Raw genomic sequence first — 23,056 nt, forward strand, 5'->3', positions numbered from 1 at the left:
CACCTGAATCGAACCACTTAGAATCACATCCTAGCATGTATGGATAACAATATCCTTGGAAAATTTAGGTAGTTGTCGATAAAGATGACGTTTATCGTAGCATACATAGTATGAATACCGGATAAACAATACTCGATAGGACATCAAATGATCACCTCCCCGACTAATTCACGTATGTCAAGTATACATTTTGAGGGCACCTGATGAGCATTCTCAGCACCAGGAGAAGATTTTTTTGAGAAAGATAAAACAGAAACTTATTCGGCTTAAATCTCTAGACAACTGCTCCAAGAAGGTTTATGTACACTGATGAATTCACAGCAGTGAGGAATCTATTTGTCAACTGATAGAAAAGAAGATTTATCCGTACACTTCACAAGAATGCATGCATGGTAAATTGGTACCCTGGTCTCTGAACACTCCTGTTTCATGCAGGAACGGACTTGGCGGAATGATAGCAAATATGGTGTCAAATTTACACTAATTCTAAATTTTCTATCCCCGCAGCTGTTGATGGAGAAACCTCATGTATTTTGCCTAGTGCTGAATCTGTCTGAGAGACATGATACCTACACCAAGAAATAGAGAAATTAGCTGTCTGAGAGACATGATATCTCGTGTATCAAATGTCAATGCGATTATCAAGTCAAAATAGAGATGATACGTAAGTACTTAGTAATGCATCATGATTATCGAACAGCAAGAAGCCTACCAAATACATTCTGTTGGAGAGAGTACAAGGGAGGTGGGTGTTTAATGGGGTATATGGAGGATTTGCGACATTCTGTCTGGGCTGGAGTTCTCATATAAATAGTTTGTAGGCGTGTAGCACTAGTTGTACCATGTTGTTAAAGAACACTCAGACATGAAGTCCTTACTTTGTAGTGCAATCATCTTTTGTTAGTCTGGGGTTCCCATATAAACTTGTAGTGCTAATCCAATTTCTTACATCAAAGTCAAAGATAAAGAAAAATAATAAAGATAGAGACAAATAATCATTGAAAAACTACCAGAGTTTATACTTTTGCAAAACAGCTGGATAGGACCTTCTAATAATGAGAAAGTATCTGAACTAGATCAAATGCCTATATAAAGAAATGTACGCCAATTGACAAAATTTAATTATTTCATAAGTCAAAGTCCAAACTTACCTTCATATTTTGTATTAGATTCATCCTAGCAGTATTTATGAAGTCCTTTGTTGTTCTCTCCGATGTTGCAATGAAATGGACACTCATTGCTCTCTTGCGAGCTTGAAAAATCAATTCTGGAATTAGCACCACAAGAACTTCAAGCAGAGCTCATTAATTTGGTATTAGAATCAGTATCATCATCCCTCAATGTAAAATCAAGTTGTTTCTCTACAGATTTGATGATTGCAGTTCTTCTGGACCTCAGTCGATATGGAGGGGACATGTTATCACTTTTACCATTATATGATACAACTCCACCATCTCTATAAGGACTTGTTGACAAGGTTGATATTGAAGATTTGAATGTGTCCGAACTATTTCCAGCTTTCTTTTCTACTGGAGTACAGGAGATATCATGGTCGTTTACTTTATTCATCTGCTTAGTACTATCAGGAGGAAAAGACAACTGTTTTTCCCTCTTCCTTCTTCTTAATATGGAGGGAGTATTAGGGAAGCTCTTAGCTGCACTTCTTAGTATGGATTCAGCAGTTGACTGGCCTGAACCCTTTTCATCCCCCAATGGGGGTGTCAGATAACCAATGGGTGATTGAATCACCTCCAAGCTGTAATTATCATGTGCGGGAGTAGATGTTGAAAAGAGAGAAGCTATAGAAACACCGAGATCTTCGACTTGAGGTGGCTCATAGTAAAGAGAGCCAAAGAAAGGAGAATCTTGAGCGTGTAAAACTTCTCCAGGTCTTTCATTGGTTTGACCAGTTCTACCCATGTTGCTAAATTCCCCTAAATCTTCTTCTGAATCAGCTTGATTGCTGATACGATCAACTTCCTGATTCTGTATTATGCAATTAACAGAGGAATCATCAGGTTGTCTTATTGATACACCTTCTGAGATTTCTGGGTGAGAAATGTGTACAGCCGAGGGCTCCAACCAGTCCTCATGGTTTTCCAGTTTACAGGATTCCACAGGCAGTCGAGACTTTATTGAACAAGTAGGTTCCAGTGAAACTTTGTTTTTTTCGTCCAACCCTTTATTGGAACAAATATTGACTAGTCCACTAGCTAGTTTTGCTACTTCCTTCGAAACATTATTGACTGTAGGCTTAGGAACTGATGGAAGTTTTCCTGTTGCCACGTAAAAATCTAACTTTTTCTTCAGAGAACTATTCCAGTGATTTTTAATTGAGTTATCAGTCCTATACAAAGAAAATACATCAGATTGGCATACAGAGATGCAAGATAAGGCCAGTTCAAACAGGCTCCAACGTCCACATAACATAACGAAACTATTTGTCAGAGAAAAGGACAATAACACATCTTCAATATTTCCTAGGCAGAGAAGTGCACAAAGGAGGTAAGCACAATAAAAGTACGATATCCTTGGAATGGAACAAATCATAAAAACTTAATGATAGACAAGTAATTACAAGTCACAGAATCATAAAAACTTAATGATAGACAAGTAATTATAAGTCACAGAATCATAAAAACTTAATGATAGACAAGTAATTACAAGTCACAGAATCATAAAAACTTAATGATAGACAAGTAATTACAAGTCACAGAATCCCTGAGCATGCAACATCGATTTACAATTATTGCACAAAACACCTATCTGTGTTACAGTAAAAGAATAAAACAATCATTCTCTATTGCCTAAGCTTTTAGAGGTGGTGAATGTGATTTCAAAATCTTGTGCCAATAAGATATATGTAAAAACTACTAAAAACAATTAGTAATTATTTTTTGTGACAAAAGCCAAAACCCTTATTAGTATAAATATAATATTGTTCACTCTTCTATTACTTCTAAAACTCAAACTAAAACTCTAAAAGTATTTAAATCAAATAATATAGTCTTATAAATTGATAAATAGCAAGAGGAAGATCCTGTTGTCATTTCTACATAACCTTAAATAGGCAGAGTATTGTAACATGTGAATGCTAAAAATGAGTTTCACCTAGTTGATGAAGGAAACATGGAGGACACATAAAGAGTTGATTAAGACGCAAGTTCACAATCATCATCAAGAAAAAGGGTTCAAAGCGGGGAAAATGTGAGTATCATACAAGAAAGAAGGTTGTATAGGTAAATATACTTTGAGAATTAGAATTCAGAAAGCTACAGGGGTAGGAGCTTGTAGTATGCTATTCTTTTTTTTGCTTTAATACAAATAAAGACCTTGATCTTCAACATGAACATTTTTAAACCTAATCTTATAAAAACCCAAACTTTAGTAAAATGTGATTCTAGAACACCCAATTTATGAGATATTTTCTTAACGAAAAGTTGATAAGATTGATAATTAAGTTAATGAAATGTACTAATCCTTTAATAATGCCGAACAGTCAGAGAGATGATTGACAGATTGCATAAACCTACAAAGTGCACTGCCACACATTTAGAATCCACGACCAAAATAACAGGAAATTGTAGGAGATCACTACTATCTGAGGTGTCTGGATTATATGCAGTGCACAAGCTTATCAGTTACATATTTCAGAGGGCATATGCAATAAGAGTTTTTCTCTTTATGGTGATTGCAATATCCCTACTTTTCCTATTCTATGTTTCTCAATTTATCATTTCATTTCTTGCCGAGGAAGGTGCCTATAAAACCCTGCTAGGCTGCTACCTTTCAATTTGACTGATATGACTGTTTTTCAACTAATGATCTCATCGATTCAAATGATTATCTTGTTTCATTGGAAAAGAAGACAGAATGCATATATGTAAGGACATCCACATGCATATATGTAACGATGTAGTATTAGTAAATATCAATATAATTTCATGAGGAGCTATGGATCTACAAGATATTCAACAGATTCTACCATGGAAAAGAATGTGTTCAATCTAAAAAGACATTTATTATACTAATGACAGTAAAAGTGAGGATATAAGGTGTGACAACTGTGCTTCACCCAGAAATGAATTGTACAAATAGGCAAACACACAGGTATATATTCATAAAAGTCTATACCTTCCAGGTAGAAATTTTGCAATTTCTGCCCATTTATTGCCATATATACTATGAGCATTGATAAGCGCAATTTCCTCTTCTGAAGTCCAAGCATCTTTCTTTATCATAGGGTTCAAATGATTATGCCACCTATAGAAGATATTAAACTTATTGCGCTGCTAAAAATAATGTAATGAAATATTATGACAACTTATGATGACAAGAAATCTATGTTTTATTAACTTCAATTTTTGAGAAGCATAAAAGAGCTATTCATTAGAAACTAGCAAAAAGTTTCCAAAGTTGGTATAGTAGAAGGTTGAGAAGCATGCTGTTAATAGAGAGCAACCAAACTAAATAACTTAGTTTATCTGAAGGATAAAAGAGAAGAAAAAGATTAGTGAATATCGTAAATTTTTTTCTCAATTAGCTAGTTAGCTTTTGAGATGCACCCTTGCAAAAAATGAACTTACTCAAGACAAAGTAACATGGTACCACATATTAATCACCTTAACTGGACAATATTAGTACACACCTAACATGAGACTGTCGCTATCTATGCTTAATTTTATCCCTGTTTTGACTTGTAACGAAACTCAAGTCCACGTTGATACTTAATAGAATAAAACGAAGAGCACCTTGTAGTCTTGTACAATATGTCAATGTACAAAATATCTTGTCTTTGATTTCCTGAAACCAATTGGAAAGAATACTTTGTTAAGAAGAAGGTTCAAAATTCACCTCTCTCGGCATTGTTTTCCTATGCGGCCAGGAAGAGATTTTGCGATGACAGACCATTTTGTTGGCCCATACTTATCTACAAGATAGATGATCTTTTCATCTTCCTGAAAACAAGAACATTAAAGGTATAATACTAATGTGTGAAAGCTAATTTTTTACTCTTAATTTGACAGTGATTTCAAAAACAAACCTCTGAAGTCCAAGGACCTTTAATAAGCTGAGGATTGAGAACCTTTTGCCATCTATGCAGACATTGCACTTCTGTTCTATCAGGGAAAGATTCAGCTGTGTAGGCACCCGGAATGAAAAGGGGAAGCAATGTTAAGGTCAACTCAAAATGTTGACATAGATTACAGTTTAAAAATTATAGCAGGTTATTGGGTGGAAAAGCCTCTTCAAGCATATAAATATTCTAATGTGAAAATCAGGGCCATATAAACTGTATGCATGAGGAATACCCATACATACACAAGTGATGTGGCCTAGGGATGAGGAAATATGCTAATACAAAAAAAGATAAGGAGATACATAGATCTACTACCAAGGAGAAAAGATAGAAAAGTGATGTGATCTCCTCATCTCTATACATAGATCTCTTCATCCGCTTCCAAGTACCACTTTTATATTAGAATGACTATATAGATAGAAAAGATAGAAGTAAACCTGACCGGGCAGAGGGGGACGGAAAATCAAACCAATATAGATTATGAGGGACAACATGGAATCTACAACAAAAGAGACAAGAAAGGAGTAAAAGAAGAGGGAGGAGAAGGGGAAGAAGGATAAATATGAAATCCTCCACAAAAATATTATTTATCAAATTTCCAACTTCTTTTCTTCTTTTTTTAGAATTCTCATCACTTCTATATATAAAGATGAGGAGATCACATCAATCATAAATTGATCTTAATCAGATCTTTCATAATTTAATATATAATTATACTATGACTCTTTTTGTAACACCCCAAATTTTTTATAAAAAAAAAAAAAAAAAAAAAAAAAAAAAAAAAATTTCTGACCGACGCACGTGCCGAGCACGTGCGTCGGCCTGCCACCCTGCCACCCTCCCTCTTTTCTTCTCTTCTTCTCTTCCCTTCCTTGCCGTGCACGCCACCTTCCCCATCTCCCTCATCTCTTCCCCTCACCGCAGCCCCTCTTTCTCTCTCTCTCTCCCTCGTGGTTGCTTGAAATTGAAGCCACCGAGCTCGCCGACCCCCTCCCCTCCGGTAAACCTCCTTCCTTTCTTCCCTTTCTCCTTCCCCTCGGCCTCGTGTTTGTGCCGGACTCTTGCCGCCGCCGCCCGCGCGCTGCGCGCGCCGCCCTGCGCGCGCCGCCGCCGTGCCGCGCCGCCGCAGCCCCGCGTCCCCCCGCGGCCTCGTGGCGCTTCCCTCCGCCTCCCTTCCTTCCATCGGTGGTGGAAGGAGATGAGGTGGAGGGGGGGGGGTTAAACCCCACCCATTTTTTTTTAGTGGGCCGCACCACCACTTTGCGGCCCCACTAATCTTGGGGGGGCGGGCTGGAGGCCACTGACCCACCCGGCCTAGTTGGGTGGGGCTGCGGGCGCAGCCCACCAAGACTGGGTGGGGCTGCAGCCGCAGCCCATTAGCCCATTAATGGAGTGGGCTGCGATGCAGCCCACTATTCCAACCTTGGTGGGCCGTGGTGGGCCCAGCCCACCCACCAAGGCCTTATTGCTTGTGGGTTGGGTTTGGGCCTACCCCTTTTTGCCTCTAGCCTAGCCCATTTGGGGCCATTTGGACCCTATAACCATGTTTACCATTTTCACCTAATTTGATTAGCACGATCCTTAATTTTGGGATGATACAAGATTCCTAGGATACCCTTGACTCGTACCAAACATAAATGTGCTAATAAGATAATTAATTTTATTAGTTCGCTAATGACTTTACTTGCGTGAATTAATAGGATTGGCACCGCGTGAGGAAGATTTTGGGATCCCGGACTAAGCGACGAGTTTTACCATACCGTGGAGACCCCCGGGCGAGTAGAGTTATACAAATCTAGAATAACATGATACAAGAGTAGGAAATGTCGGTATTAATGCATGCGGTTGGTACTCCCGTTATATCTTTTGCATATGTAGTTATTTATAACCCGTTCATCATAGTATCATGAGAATATTAATGTGTATGATAATGCTTTACATGTGTCCTGTATGGTATACCGTTGCATAGATGTATGATCTTTGTGATTATGGACTCGTAATGATCATGATGACTATAACATGCTTTATACACGCATAAACACGCACCACTTCCACCTATCATTAGTAGTCGAATTCGACTAGGCAAGTACCCTACTCACTCGGCCCGGGGTTAAGGGCGAGTGTATCATATATGTCTATACTATTAGCGGCCTACACCCGAGGTCGGGAAGCCGTGTGGCATTCGGGTAGTTATACCGCATAGTTAGGACTAGATTATGATGATAGAAGAACATGATTGTGAGGCGGGGATATAACTCTAGCGGTACCCGACGACGCAGGGTTAGGGCGTCTGTTGATGAGCCGAGGGCTCGATTCTCCCGCCGAGGGCGGTGATGATTTAGAGAGAGTGAGATATGGGCTTACGACCGGGGTCCTGAGTCCGATGGCCACGAGACAAAGGTCACATGTAGTGTCGCCATACACGTGTAGGTGACATTACCGCTAGATGTGTATATATCCCCCCTCGATGTATGAGATGATGGATGATTATGTGATGGATGATTAGATGATGGATGATTGTTTCTTAAGAGTATTTACCCTGTGTGGTGAATAGCTCGGTGAGCGATGATGAGTATGATTATTGCTTTGGTAGACATGAGGTGACTAAACTGCTATTTTATTGCTATGCATAATATGTAAACCTATGATTGAGATGTGTACGAATAAGAGATTGTCTCAAACTTTATATCTGTGTGAACTTATCATAATATGTTTAGGAACTAGCATGTTCCAAGATAGTGATTGGTAATCTTTATCAACCGCATTGACTTAGTAAATTATGGTAAGTCATTTTAATAAGCATGTCGTTATCGTTAGCAAATATAGGCATACATTGGATATACACCGTGATGTCATTATTTTAAATTGTATGGATCCTACTGTTTTGGGCCGTAAGCTCACCCCTCGTGGCGTATTATTTGAGCTAGGGGACGCGGGTGCGGGTAGCGAGGAGTAGCCGCTTTCTTTCTTTTAGTACGTATTTTAGTTGTATTAAACCCCCGCGAGGGTATGATGATGACGTTGTATCTTTTTGGACTTTAACATAGTATTTTGAATGTATACTTTGAAGGCTTGTTGTGGCTCGTGGACTTGTATCCGGACTCTTATAATTGAGTTTATTTATGGTGAAATTGTGTTGTTGTGTGCCTTGTGAAATCCTTTGTATCGACGGGTCATGTGATGTACCGCGTGGGGAAATTATCCACGCGGTTTACACATGTATTTGGAGGTTTGGGTGTTTCAACTTGGTATCGAGCCTAGGTTCACCATAAATCCGGCAAGTCTTCCTAGATATCATTCAAATGCATAGGAAATGAATAATAATAATGAATAACTAGGAGTAATGGATAATAGAGTCACTCACGACTTGTGCTATACTTGTGAATTAAGAGCTAAACCGCTTTGAACTTAGCAGAATGCCACCTAGACGTGCTCTGCCCTGCTCGTGCGATCGGTCGTGGACCTGCCCGGCCCCGTCAATGAACCCATGGAGGTGCTTCAGCTAGCATGGAGGCCCTGGAACAACTTGTCAGACAGCAAGAGAGGCTTATCGAGGAGTTAGTGCGAGAGCGCACGGCAGCCATGTCTGGGATGCACATACCGAGGGAGCCGTCAGGCATTTTTTTAAGACCGGGAGGCGGGTCCGCCCGGTCGCTGAACCGGTTCATGCAGCTTAACCCCCCTTTGTTCAGCGGCACGACAGACCCCATGGAGGCTAATAGGTGGATGGTGGATGTACGGAAGATCCTGACCGCTTTTGAGTGCCCGGAGAGTCGTCAGGTGACTTTTGCCACCTTCCTTCTCCGAGGGGAGGCGGAAGAGTGGTGGAGAGCCACTGAGCGCCTGATGCCAGATCGCCTGGCTGGAGAGTACATCACTTGGAGGGCATTTTCGGACTCCTTCGACCAGAAATATTTCCCTGCATCCCTGCGTTTCGAGCTGACGAGGGAGTTTACCCAATTGAGGCAGGGGGATATGGCAGTGGCTCAGTACGAGGACAGATTCAATGCCTTGTCCCGCTTCGCCGCCCTAGAGTTATACCGATGATACCGCTAGGGCCGACCAGTTCAAGATGGGCCTCCGAATCGAGATCCGCAGCGGGTGAACATGGGCGAAGAACCCGACATATGCGTAACCGGTAGAGAATGCGGGGATAGCGGAGAGGACTTACTTGAGGAGCGCTCACGGCATCGGGAGCGGCAGCGGGTCGTACGGGCCGCTTTGACGGGCGTCCACGTGAGGCCATTCTCCTGGGTGGGACCTTCCTACGACCGAGGTGTCACCCTTATGCGGGTGGCGCGGATCTAGTGCTACCCCGAGTAGACCGGCCCTCGTGGTTCAGGCGGGCCGAGTAGGGCCCGACCTTCAGTTGGTGGCGGGAGGTCGGCAGCAGTCTCGAGCAGTGCGGGCAGTGGTGGTTTTGCACGACCGTCTACCCCTGAGGGTCGGGTTTGTTTTGCTTGCGGCAAGAGGGGTCACATATCTCGTGACTGCCTCGGGGCTCGAGTTACCCGCGTTTCCCGGTGTGGAGAGTCCGGCATATCCGCACGCAAAGGTCCCTGTGTCTGGCGAGCGCCGCCCACTCCTACCACGCCCGTTATATCTCGGAGCACGGAGCGCATCGCCGCGAGTAGGGGGTCGGGGGGCGCGGGACGGACCTCCTAACAGAGGCGGGGCGGACGTACCGGCCGGGTTTTTGCTATGACCCTGCGGGATGCCGAAGCATCCAATGACGTGGCCCACAGTAACCGAGTAAATTAAGCATGTTTTAAGTTTTGCGTATGTCCTATTCATACATAATATTAGATCCTCTTTCCTAACCATATGCAATTTACATATTGTAAAAAAATGTGTTTCCTATTTTTAGTTAAGGCTTATATACGTAATGTACTATGACTTTATTTGCACACACCGCTAGGATTTTATTTGACCCCTGGCCACCCATTTCCTTTATTTCTACGTCTTTCCTGGAAAATGCGGATGTGGCGCCGGGACCTCTTGTGGAGCCCTTAGTCATAGCCACCCCACTTGGAGATTTCCTGGAAGTCCGCCATGTTTATCGCTCTTGCACCTTGACTTTTGGCGAGTGGGACTTTAAGGCGGACCTCCTACCCCTCGAGATGCAGGACTTTGACCTAATCCTGGGGATGGATTGGTTAGCCGCCTACCATGCCGCATCAACTGCACAGCAAAGGAGGTCATCTTACGCCTTAATTATGGCATTGAGTGTCGATTGTGTAAGGATCGACAGTGGACCGATCACGCTTGGTGGCAATCATGTCTATCGAGTCACTGGGACCCAAACCCCGATCGATGGTGCGGGAGTTCCCAGATGTTTTCCCGAGGACATTCCGGGGCTTCCCTGCACAGAGGAGTTGAGTTCATCATTGACCCGATCCCGGGCGGGACCCGCCTCCAAGGCACCCTACCGTATGGCTCCGAAGGAGATGGAAGAGCCGAGAGAGAGCATTGATGACCTCCCGAGTAGGGGACTTATCCGGCCTAGCTCATCTCCTTGGGGCGCTCCGAGCCTTGTTTGTGAAGAAGAAGGATGGTACCCTCCGCCTTTGCATTGATTATCGGCAAGAATCGAACCACTGATCGTGAAGAACAAGTACCCATTGCCTCGCATTGAGGACTTGTTTGATCAATTGCGTGGAGCGCGCGTCTTCTCGAAGATCGATCTCAGATCGGGGTATCATCAGCTGAGGATTAGGGAAGCGGACGTCCCAAAAACCGCTTCCGCACCCGGTGACGGTTGTATGAGTTTTTGGTTATGCCTTTCGGCTTGACCAATGCACCAGCTATCTTTATGGACTTGATGAACCGAGTCTTCCGCCCTTTCTTGGATCGGTTCGTGGTGGTGTTCATTGATGACATCTTGATTTACTCTGCCTCAGAGCGGGAGCATGAAGAGCACCTTCGTTTGGTACTACAGATGCTAAGGAGAGAAAAGTTATTTGCTAAGTTCTCCAAGTGTGATTTTTGGCTGGAGGAGGTGGTGTTCCTTGGGCATGTGGTCTCGGGAGAGGGCATCCGGGTTGATCAATCCAAGATCACTGCTGTTCTCAATTGGAAGCAACCGAGTACCGTCTCGGAGGTCCGTAGTTTCTTGGGTTTGGCCGGGTATTATCGGCGCTTTGTGGGAGGATTTTCGAAAATTGCCAGTCCCCTCACTAAGCTAACCCGGAAGGACCAGTGTTTTGAATGGACGGCTGAATGTGAGGAGAGCTTCCAAGAGCTGAAGAAGAGACTTACATCTGCACCCGTCCTTGTAGTTCCTCGCAGTGGAGGAGGCTACTGTGTCTACTGTGATGCTTCATACTGTGCTTGGGTTGTGTGCTCATGCAGGGAGGGCGGAGTTGTCGCTTATGCATCCAGCGGCTCAAGAACCATGAGCGGAACTACCCTACCCACGACTTGGAGCTAGCATAAGTAGTGTTCGCCCTGAAGATTTGGAGGCATTATCTTTACGGGGAGAAGTGCGAGATCTTCACTGACCACAAGAGTTTGAAGTACCTATTCACCCAGAGGGAGCTGAACATGAGACAGCGCAGGTGGCTTGAGCTGGTGAATGATTATGACTGCACTATTAACTACCACCCTGGGAAGGCAAATGTAGTGGCAGATGCCTTGAGCAGAAAGTCGATGGGGAACTTGGCTAGTTTGATTACGCAGCAGCAGGACATCCTTCGAGAACTGCAGAAGATGGACGTGCACATCATAGCCAAAGATGTGGGTACTGGACTGCTGGCCCAGTTAACTGTGAGGCCGACTCTAGCGGAGAGGATCAGAGTTGTGCAGGCAGAAGACCCCTATTTACTGCAAGTCCTCCAGCAGGTTCGAGACTCAGGTAAAAAGGGTTTTTGCCTTGATGGATTGGGAACCCTGAAGTTTGGCGATAGATTCTGTGTACCTGACGTGGGCGGACTCCGTCGGGAGATTTTAGAGGAAGCCCACCAGACATCTTACAATGTGTGCACCCCTGGGAGACGAAGATGTACCATGATGTTCGTAGATACTTTTGGTGGCCAGATTGAAGAAGAGTATTGCAGTTTGTAGCTCGATGCTTGATTTGTCGGCAGGTCAAAATTGAACATCGAGGTTCACTGGGACACTGTGCCATTACCTATTCCCGAGTGGAAATGGGAGCATATCACCATGGACTTTGTGGTGGGTCCGCGCGAGGACCTTGAAGAAAAAGGACTCTATATGGGTGATTGTGGATCGATTGACGAAGTCAGCTCACTTCCTCCCGCCGCACCACCGATTCTATGGATCATCGAGCCACTTTATTCCGGATGAGATCTTTGCTCGCCATGGGGCACCCGCCTCCATTACTTCGACCGTGACCCCTGTGTTCACCTCTAGGTCGTGGCATCATTTTGCTAAGTCGTCTGGGTACCGTGATTGCAATTTAGCACCGCCTATCATCCTCGACCGACTGGCCAATCGGAGCGGACGATCTCGCACCTTGGAGGACATGCTACGTGCCTCGCCTGCAGACTTCGGACTCGCTTGGGACCGACACCTTTCCCTAATTGAGTTCGCCTATAATAATAGTCATCACTCCAGCATTGGGATGCCCCCCTATGAAGCGTTATATGGACGGAAATGTCGGACACCTGTCAGTTGGGATGAAGTGGGGGAACGGAAGATAGAGAGCTCAGAGCTGATACAGGAGACCGTGGACAAAGTGCGGAAGGTGCGGGAACACTTACAGGTTGCCCAGAGTCGACGTAAGAGTTAGTTGATGCCGACCGTCGACGTCGAGACCTAGAGTTCCTAGTCGGGGACAAAGTTTTCCTCAAGGTCTCGCCGTGGAAAGGGGTATTTCGGTTTTGGGAAGAAGGGCAAGCCGAGCCCTCGTTATATAGGCCCTTATGAGATCTTGGCACGGATCGGACCGGTTGCTTACCGGGTGGATTTGCCATCGAGCTATCACGTATTCATAATGTATTTCATGTGTCGTTGTTGAGGAAGTACCTATATGACCCGTCACATGTTTTGAGGGAAGAACCTATCCAGCCTAAAAAGGGACTTGTCCTATGAGGAGCAACCAAGACGGATCATTGATAGATGCGTGAAGACGCTCCGAAGAAGAGTCGTACCACCGGTCAAGGTCCTTTGGCGCATCATGGAGTAGAGGAAGCTTCATGGGAACCCGAGGAAGAGATTCGCCCCGCCTACCCTCTTTTATTTATCGACTCAGTGCGTAATTTCGAGGGCGAAATTCCCGTTGTTGGGGATAGTTGTAACACCCCAAATTTTTTTATAAAAAAAAAAAAAAAAAAAAAAAAAATTTCCTGACCGACGCACGTGCCGAGCACGTGCGTCGGCCTGCCACCCTGCCACCCTCCCTCTTTTCTTCTCTTCTTCTCTTCCCTTCCTTGCCGTGCACGCCACCTTCCCCATCTCCCTCATCTCTTCCCCCTCACCGCAGCCCCTCTTTTCTCCTCTCTCTCCCTCGTGGTTGCCGACAGCCGCCGAAGCCACCGAGCTCGCCGACCCCTCCCCCTCCGGTAAACCTCCTTCCTTTCTTCCCTTTCTCCTTCCCCTCCTCGGCCTCGTGCTGTGCCGGACTCTTGCCGCCGCCGCCGCCCCCGCGCGCGCCGCCGCCCCCGCGCGCCGCTCGCGCCCGTGCCGCGCCGCCGCAGCCCCGCCGCGCCCCGCGTCCCCGCAGCCTCGTGGGCGCTTCCTCCCGCCTCCCTTCCTTCCATCGGTGGTGGAAGGAGATGAGGAGGTGGAGGGGTGGGGTTAAACCCCACCCATTTTTCCTTTAGTGGGCCGCACCATGCAGCCCACTAATCCTTTGGGGTGGGGCTGCACGCAGCCCACCACCTAGATTGGGGTGGGCTGTGCACGCATCGCAGCCCACCAGCCCATTTTGGTGGGTGCGGCCGCAGCCGGCCACCAAGACTATCCGGTGGGCTGCAGCCGCGGCCCATTAGCCCATGTGGAGTGGGTCAGCCATCTGCAGCCCACTATTCCAACCTTGGTGGGTCGTGGCCGGGCCCCCCACCCACCAAGGCCTTATTGCTTGTGGGTTGGGTTTGGGCCTACCCCCCTTTTTGCCTCTAGCCTAGCCCATTTGGGGCCATTTGGACCCTATAACCATGTTTACCATTTTCACCTAATTTGATTAGCCTGATCCTTAATTTTGGGATGATACAAGATTCCTAGGATACCCTTGACTCGTACCAAACATAAATGTGCTAATAAGATAATTAATTTTATTAGTTCGCTAATGACTTTACTTGCGTGAATTAATAGGATTGGCACCGCGTGAGGAAGATTTTGGGATCCCGGACTAACTGACGAGTTTTACCATACCGTGGAGACCCCCCCAGGCGAGTAGAGTTATACAAATCTAGAATAACATGATACAGTAGGAAATGTCAGTATTAATGCATGCAGTTGGTACTCCCTGTTATATCTTTTGCATATGTAGTTATTTATAACCTGTTCATCATAGTATCATGAGAATATTAATGTGTATGATAATGCTTTACATGTGTCCTGTATGGTATACCGTTGCATAGATGTATGATTGCTGTGATTATGGACTGTAATGATCATGATGACTATAACATGCTTTATACACGCATAAACACTGCACCACTTCCACCTATCATTAGTAGTCGATTCTCGACTAGGCGGTACCATTCTACTCACTCGGCCCGGGGTTAAGGGCGAGTGTATCATATATGTCTATACTATTAGCGGCCTACACCCGAGGTCGGGAAGCCTCGTGTGGCATTCAGTAGTTATACCGCATAGTTAGGACTAGATTATGATGATAGAAGAACATGATTGTGAGGCGGGGATATAACTCTAGCGGTACCCGACGACGCGCAGGTTGGGCGTCGTTGATGAGCCGAGGGCTCCCGATTCTCCCGCCGAGGGCGGTGATGATTTAGAGAGAGTGAGATATGGGCTTACGGCCCGGGGTCCCGAGTCCGATGGCCACAGACAACCCGGTCACATGTAGTGTCGCCATACACGTGTAGGTGACATTACCGCTAGATGTGTATATATCCCCCTCGATGTATGAGATGATGGATGATTATGTGATGGATGATTAGATGATGGATGATTGTTTCTTAAGAGTATTTACCCCGTGTGGTGAATAGCTCGGTGGCGATGAGTATGATTATTGCTTTGGTAGACATGAGGTGACTAAACCTGCTATTTTATTGCTATGCATAATATGTAAACCTATGATTGAGATGTGTACGAATAAGAGATTGTCTCAAACTTTATATCTCGTGTGAACTTATCATAATATGTTTAGGAACTAGCATGTTCCAAGATAGTGATTGGTAATCTTTATCAACCGCATTGACTTAGTAAATTATGGTAAGTCATTTTAATAAGCATGTCGTTATCGTTAGCAAATATAGGCATACATTGGATATACACCGTGATGTCATTATTTTAAATTGTATGGATCCTACTGGGCCGTAAGCTCACCCTCGTGGCGTATTATTTCAGAGCTAGGGGACGCAGTGCGGGTAGCGAGGAGTAGCCGCTTTCTTTCTTTTAGTACGTATTTTAGTTGTATTAAACCCCGCGAGGGTATGATGATGACGTTGTATCTTTTTGGACTTTAACATAGTATTTTGAATGTATACTTGGAAGGCTTGTTGTGGCCTGTGGACTTGTATCCGGACTCTTATAATTGAGTTTATTTATGGTGAAATTGTGCTGTTGTGTGCCTTGTGAAATCCTTGTACTGACAGGTCATGTGATGTACCGCGTGGGGGAAATTATCCACGCGGTTTACACATGTATTTGGAGGTTTGGGTGTTTCACTTTTAACTTAAAAAATAATCAAATCTTAACAAACTTACCTCAAAACAAATTAACAATTAAATCTCCTAGAATTTAGGAGTTTTAACTAAATTAGACACTCTGAAACCAGATTTAATTTTTTAGATAAAAGTATATTCAAAAATAAAAACTAAATAAAAATCTAATTCTCATCAAAAAGCCCCGTGGAATTACTCCCGTTGGAAGTTATATAGAGCATTCAGTTGTACAATTCAGATTATGGCAAGAGTATGTTGTACTTAGAATAGTATGAATAGTTGTATGACCTGGCTTCCATAACATCCAAATTTACGAACATTAATAATTTTCTGGCTATACTTTTGATGCCTTTCTTGGTTTTGGTTTGCATGCTTTGTTGAAGACTTTAAGTACAAGTAGTTCAATTATGTGGTATCAGACTGGAAATTACCATCTCTTGCAATCACAGATGTGTGATCCTTCACAAGACAATAGAATTGAAGATGTCCAGATTTGTTTCAATAGATAAAGACATGAGAAGAATGTAAAGGAGAATGACTACCTATTTTCTTCCAGCATCTTCCATTGTAAGCTCCAACTGCTTTCCTCAGTGTCTCATCCTGTGATATATATATATTATGATGAAAAAAAGGCAAAGACGTTGATGAAACTTTTCTTTCTCTGGTATCAATTAGTAGGAATTCTAAAAGTGTTATTTGAGATAAATAACATAAATAAGCTATTTAAGCACTAGAAGGGCTCAAGATGCATAGCATACTGATAAGAGGTAATTGTGATAGCTTGAGTTTATCTGTGTTTGCATAAATACATTAACTATGGAGATAAACAGAGAGATGTTAAAAGGAAGAGATGAAGTGCTGACCTCTTGTGGGGTCCAACCACCTTTAGCTCGCCTAATGGGGCCAGTTGTCCTCCTAAATTTAGGCATGATTAGATTACTTCTAGTTAAAAAAAAATAAGAGGGGAGAGCAAGCAAGTATATAAAGTGCACAACAGTGCAAAATTTCTGAGGTAATGCTAATGCACAAGTCATAATCAATGAGACAGGAAATAAGATAACTTCTAATTTTCTTGATGTTTAGGTTCTCATAATCTGGTAAACACACAGGAGAAGTTCTAATCACATGTTCAGTTTTCTATATATGGAAAAGAGCATATAGATTGTTGGGATGGTCTTTATTAGGAGAAATAGCCTGCATTTAGATTATTACTAGAAGTCTACTATTCCTTATGTGGAACTATTTTATACCAGTCCTCTGGCAAACAAAACAATGATAATAAGTGGACACTATTCTATTTAGTGGCATGGAAGTAAACCTATTACTTCAATAATCATATGCCACTTGAATGCATGTCTTAGAGGTATCAGAACTGCATATAATTCTAGTTCAATCATCTTATAAAAAGTGTTATAACATAGAAAGAAACAACTCAAATTAATTACCAATTAGTACAACCTCATGAGCATTAAACTTACTGCAGTTGTCTCATTGCTATTATCTTCATAAGGAATGAACACAGGAAATTAAAAGAATCAAAAGAAATTCCCATTCAAGAGTAAAATTGCAATTACTTGAAGGGGACAGATTGACAGAAGATAAAGCTGAAGCAAATAGTTGGGGCAAAGTTGAACATTTAGGAATTTGGATGGTAAGCAACCCCTGTTACAGTACACGCTGGAGAAATGGTGCATAATGTGGACTTTTTAGTAAAAGAAGACACTAAGTAATGTTTTACAGGCTTGAAGAAAATCATATGTCAAGCAAAAAAGTTAGCATAGAGAACATGGTTTCGCTTCTGGCGATGTCATCATATAAATCATCTTCCAAAGAACTTTATAATCATATCCACAGCATGCATGATAATATTAATTCAGTTCAGTTGAACATCAAACACGTATGTTTTGACAATAGATTGGCTCATCAGCAACTAGTTTATCCAAGCATAAAATATATTAATAAAGAACTACAAATAAAAGCAATCATAAGTGCTCTTACGACTTTGAATATCAAAAGGAGCATATTTTCACTAATATGACCATAGAATAAGGCACAAAATAAAGGGTGCCAAAGTCGACAGAGAAGATCCAAGCCTAGTAAAGAAAACTAAGCTCTCCCTCTCTCTCTCTGGCTAGTCCATACCTAGTAATTTTTCTCTTTGAATTTTACTAACTGTAACAATAGAAGATCCAAGCCTAAAAATGGTTTGGAGACAAGAGAGAGGAGAGGAGAGAATTTTTGTGAATGTATTTCTTGATAATGAAACAAAGGGCTAAGCCTTATTTATACAAGGTCACCATAAAATAAGATAAATAAATAATATATAATCTAATAACTCTAATATCCCCTCCCCCTCCTCAAATTTAAGGTGGGTTATAAACTAAGAGTTTGCTAACTAAATGAGCGTGGAAGGGGAAGAGACTTCGTGAAGAAGTTGGCAATCTACTCTATAGTATTGAGGCAATGGAGCGAAATGATCTCAGCTCAATACTCCTGACGAGTGTAGTGGATATTGACTTCAATGTGTTTCATCTTTTCATGAAAAATAGGATTTTCAGCTAGCTTTTTAGCACTATCATTATTGACATGAAGAGAAATTAAGAAGGGTAAGAGAACACTTATATCAATAAGGAGATGATAGAGCCAAACAATCTCCAATTGTTGTATATATAGCACGATACTTTTGCTCAGAATTGGAGAGAGACCACATTTTGCTTCTTGTTACGCCAAGAAATTATGGAATCTTTTGAAAAAATACAGAAGTCAGTTATAGACTTCCGATCAGACTGGTCAACAACATAATATGCATCGGAATAAGCTCGTAAAGCCAAGATGAAAGTCAATGGCATGAAAGAGAGCAAATGATGGTACCACAAAGGTATTAAGGAATATATATAAGAACAGCACATTGGGCAAATTGAGGAGCCTATACGAACTAAGTAATAAGACCAACTACATGAGAGATATTAAGTTAGGTAATGGTCAGATAGACGAGTACCCAAAATAGTTGATGATATCTGGTCGAATCTGAAAGAAGCTGACCATCATTGGGCTAAAGCTTCACATGAAGCTCAACTAGGATAGTAGCGGGACGAGTATCAGTGATGGTGGCACGACTAAGAATGTCTGGTAATATATTTCGTCGAGACAACAAAAAACTAATAGAATGACTAAGCAATTTTGATATCAAAAAATATCAAAAAAAACTGAGATTCTTCATCTCATCGACATATAGAAGAAAGATGACTCAACCTTGAACAAAAGACTGCAAAAATATAGATGTCTCAGAGGGGCTCTCTTGAAATTCATAGGCTGTGAGAACACTAAGAAATCGATCAAACTAGGCACAAGTGCTTGAGCCCATAGATAACTCATCGCAGTCAATAAATGTGACATAGAGAAAGAGAAAAACTAGGTGGAGGATCCATGTAAACTCCTCGTCAAGAAGACCATGAAGAAACACATTCTTCACATCTATCTAATGTAAAAACCACAAGCAACTGGAAGCAGCAGCAAGAAGAGTATGGACAAAAATTATCAGAACAACTGGAGCAAAAGTCTCCTCATAGTCTATCTCGTATTTTAGTGAATATATTTCTTGATAATGAAAAAGAGAGGGCTAAGCCCTATTTATACAAGGTCACCATAAAATAAGATAAATAAATAATATATAATCTAATAACTCTAATACATATGCTTACATTGTTCCAAACTCCTAATACCATGTACAGGAAAGAGGTCATAGGCTTGGGGCTTGTCTATTGTAATAAAATAATAATAATAATAATAATAATAATAATAATAATAATAATAAAACTTAGGTTAATATTAACAAGCCAAATATATACTTGAAAGCATATTTGTCCTCTACCGTTCTTACTTTTTCTTGCAACAATGTGATTGAGCCCAAGATATCAACTTCCTTTTTCTTTTTTCCTTTTTGATAGAAGATTTTAGGTAGACAGTTTATATGGAAATTACTTATTATTTTTGGGAAACTTCAATCAAAATTTCAGGTAATTACTTCTAGAAAAAAAAGCCTCATGTTGCATGCCAATTATTTTTGGTGGCATGCATTTTGTAACATTAGACATAATGCCAACATTTTCTGTGTTATGTAGAATAGTTGAAATCATCATTTATCAATGGAACATTATGTTTTACAATTTGACCCCAAAGAATGTGAGTTTAGGGAATCCAACAAAATAATTGTAAATCAAATGTAGCCTTAAGGCCTTGTTCACTTCAAGAATAATTTCTTCTTATTTCAAGATATATCTCTTTATTCCAGAATAACAGCTAAACATCAGAATAATCCGATTCTAGAATATATATAAAATTCATCAAAATTGCATTTTATGCAACACACTAACTCAATTACTAATTTACCGTAGATAGAGTTGATCAAACGGCCCAGCCTGCTCGTGCCCGACCCTGTTTAGACTAGGCTAAGCTTGACCCCGACCCAATTTGGGCTTGGCTTCGCTCGAGCCCGAACTACCAATGAGCGGCACGGGCCAGCCCTTTGCTCGCCCCGGCCCCGCCCGAAAGCCTACCTATCTACCCGAGTCGAAAGCCCAGTTTGGAACTACCAATGGGTTTTTCTCATTCCATCTCAATAGATCACTCATCTTTCTAAGCAATGAAATTAGGCAGAGTGTTGTATTCTTTATGCACACACTAGCCTGGTAAATTTACCATAAACTAGCAATTTATTATCAAAGTTTAGACAAAAAGAAATTGCTCTCCTTCATCTCTTCATCTGTGTCCTTTTTTTTTGCTATTTTATTTTGCCACCAAGACAAGCGACCTTGACTGCTTAGCTAGGTGATTAGCCAAGCGACCTTGATCGCTTAGTTGGGTGATCAGGTAATTGGAGTGTGCCACCTCTGGGTCCATGCTATGATCTTGACGAGAGGTGGAAAGAGAGGGAGGAGGCGGAGAGGTTCGAATCGTGATGGGAATAGATGAGGAGTACATAGTTTCATCTTGTAGATCTTATGACCCAGCATCACGATGCAGATGAGAGAAATATAGAATGAATCGAAGTCTCTAGGCAGAAGAAGAAGAAGCTAGAGTGGGGAAGAAAGAAGGTGGAGCCCGACTCGGCTAGCCCGCTCTCTCATGAATCGGCGGGTCGTAATGGGCTAGACTATTCTAACTTGGCCCAAACCCGGCTTGGCCTAACTCACTCGCAGACGGGCTGGCAAACACAGTGCCAAGCCTGATTGACCCGATGTTGCCCGCTTGATGATCACCTCTAACTATGGATATCTATTCCATCAATCTCATTTATATCAATTCAAAATGTATTCATAGTAATTTATGAAAAATGAAATATTTTTTCTATTTTTTTTTCACTTTATATCATATCAAAGATAATTATTATATCATTATTCCATAATACAAGTGAACACAAGAATAATTATTTCTGAAATAAGGACCTTATCTTGAGAATAATAAAGAGGAATACCTTTTCTAGAATTGACTTTATTCCTAAAGCAAACGAAGCCTAAAAGTCGACAAAGTCTATCTGATACTGACGTAAGCACATAAATTAGCTATTTTGATGATTGGATTGCTTTTAAAAGTAATATGATATATCCAAAAGTTGTTACGTTAAGGGAACAATTCAGCTTTATGACTTCCAAAATCTTTCAGAGGTACGCAGGTTCTTTCTAGAAGTTCCAATCATTTTGCAAAGACAGGTCGAAAATAGATATCTCATTCAAACTAAATAGCATTTTGGGCATGAAGATTGGGATTCCACTCTGTCTAAGGTAATTAGACAAGTACCAATAGAAAACTAAGAGTTTTCTAAAGAACTACATGCATCATGAGGAGCTGTACTTATTCTCCTGCAAATAATTTCTTAAAGTTTAATTCACGCTGTCGCTGACCACAGTTTCAATCAGTATATGTTGCCTCCTAAAATGTAAATATTCTAATCTGCAATTAGAGATGTAGTAGTACAGTAGTACTAAGGAGAAAAAAACAGCGCAGTCGTATCTAGTTAAGGCCTTTCCGCAACAGAATCCACGACTTGAATTGCTAGTACAGCAAAAAAAGAATGCAAATTTTTAAACTAACATCAGCAACAATATATCAGATGGAAAATGTGAAAAGCATCACACTAAAACAACTAAAAACAACTAAAAACAAGAGCCTGAGTCAAAATTCAGCAATTTGGGAATTACTTATGGTTCGGGGAAGTCGTCACCGGGCTCGAAGTGACGGGCGACATCCTCAAAAACCCATAGCTCCCCTCCGACAACGACGAGCTCGAACCAGCAGCCGACTGTTTGTTCTCCACGCAGCTCTCCTCTATCTTGGCACACGCCATCTCCTCCATCTCATCTCCCCAACTCCATCCTCCCCTAACCCAACCAAAACCCTAACTCCAATCCCAACGTTCGAATCTCAATTCAAATCCCAAAGAGATCTCCACAATCCCAAAACGAAGTGGGCTGCATAGGGAACTGAACGGAACCTCACGATTCCTCGGGTTCCTGATGAACAGAAACCGAGAAATCGAATCGAGAAGCGATCCGACGAGCTCAGTGGCAATTCAAATCGGCGAGCACCCAAATTAGGAGGACAAGAGATGGAAAGATCCAAAAGAAATCGAGAAATCAAGCAGGGAGGGAAGAAAAGAAAACGTTTCAAACCCTAGAATCGAAGAAATCTCCCAATCTTTCTCTTTCTCTATTTCTAACAACTCGAAGAAGCGTTTCCCTTCAAAAATACGTCGCCCGTTGAAGGAAAGGAGAGAGAGAAGAGAAATAGAGAAATTATTTTTAATACATTTACGAAAAGAAGGAACGAGTAGGGAAAGGGACTCGTGATGGAAGATTAACGGCACCGTCAAATCTCTCCCTGAGAGAGGAGAGGGAGGAGGAGTAGATAACGGTTCGTGACGGCGCCCAGTTACCGTTGCAATCAAAGTTTGAACTCAAACGGTGCACTCTTTCGTTCTTTATGACCGCTACCTACGGGATGATGGCTCGTTTAGAGCCGTCGATTTTTTTGCAGGCTAGCGTGAGCCGTTGGACAGCTGAGGGAGGGTTTTAAACCTTTAATCGGACGTTGTCAAAGGAGGGAGCATCCTGTAGTGGTAGTTAAACTAGAAAGCTGAAGCAAAAAACTGAAAATATTTTGAGCTATT

At 42.2% G+C, this 23,056-nt stretch overlaps 1 protein-coding gene across 2 annotated transcripts; it reads right to left on the reverse strand.

Annotated features, from left to right (window-relative positions):
- Positions 1 to 136: 136 nt before the first annotated feature.
- LOC140789856 (transcription factor MYB3R-3-like) lies at positions 137 to 22,572 on the reverse strand. 2 transcript variants are annotated; one of them, XM_073139729.1, is made up of 8 exons: positions 22,089 to 22,572; positions 16,755 to 16,806; positions 16,434 to 16,491; positions 5,045 to 5,139; positions 4,855 to 4,958; positions 4,135 to 4,263; positions 1,152 to 2,347; positions 137 to 569 (listed from the first exon to the last, which is right to left on the reverse strand). In XM_073139729.1, the coding sequence occupies exons 1-7, from the start codon at positions 22,241 to 22,243 to the stop codon at positions 1,291 to 1,293; spliced, it is 1,650 nt and encodes a 549-aa protein (XP_072995830.1). In that variant the 5' UTR covers positions 22,244 to 22,572; the 3' UTR covers positions 137 to 569; positions 1,152 to 1,290. The 2 variants fall into 2 exon arrangements, with proteins under 2 accessions (XP_072995830.1, XP_072995831.1); XM_073139730.1 differs by lacking the exon at positions 4,135 to 4,263 and having other exon boundaries at positions 22,089 to 22,388.
- Between the last annotated feature and the right edge of the window lie 484 nt (positions 22,573 to 23,056).

This window comes from Typha latifolia, chromosome 5 (genome assembly GCF_019914945.1).
Source record: "Typha latifolia isolate L0001 chromosome 5, TyphaL0001v2, whole genome shotgun sequence".
In the NCBI taxonomy this organism is placed as follows: Eukaryota; Viridiplantae; Streptophyta; class Magnoliopsida; order Poales; family Typhaceae; genus Typha; species Typha latifolia.

What these genes read in the sequence shown, in the direction of transcription:
- LOC140789856 (XM_073139729.1), bottom strand. Translation starts at nt 22,243, where the DNA reads ATGGAGGAGATGGCGTGTGCCAAGATAGAGGAGAGCTGCGTGGAGAAC. An exon ending in GGAAAACAATGCCGAGAGAG is followed by an intron (nt 4,264 to 4,854) that starts GTGAATTTTGAA and finishes TATCTTCTATAG; the next exon opens with GTGGCATAATCATTTGAACC. An exon ending in GCAAAATTTCTACCTGGAAG is followed by an intron (nt 2,348 to 4,134) that starts GTATAGACTTTT and finishes TTCTTTGTATAG; the next exon opens with GACTGATAACTCAATTAAAA.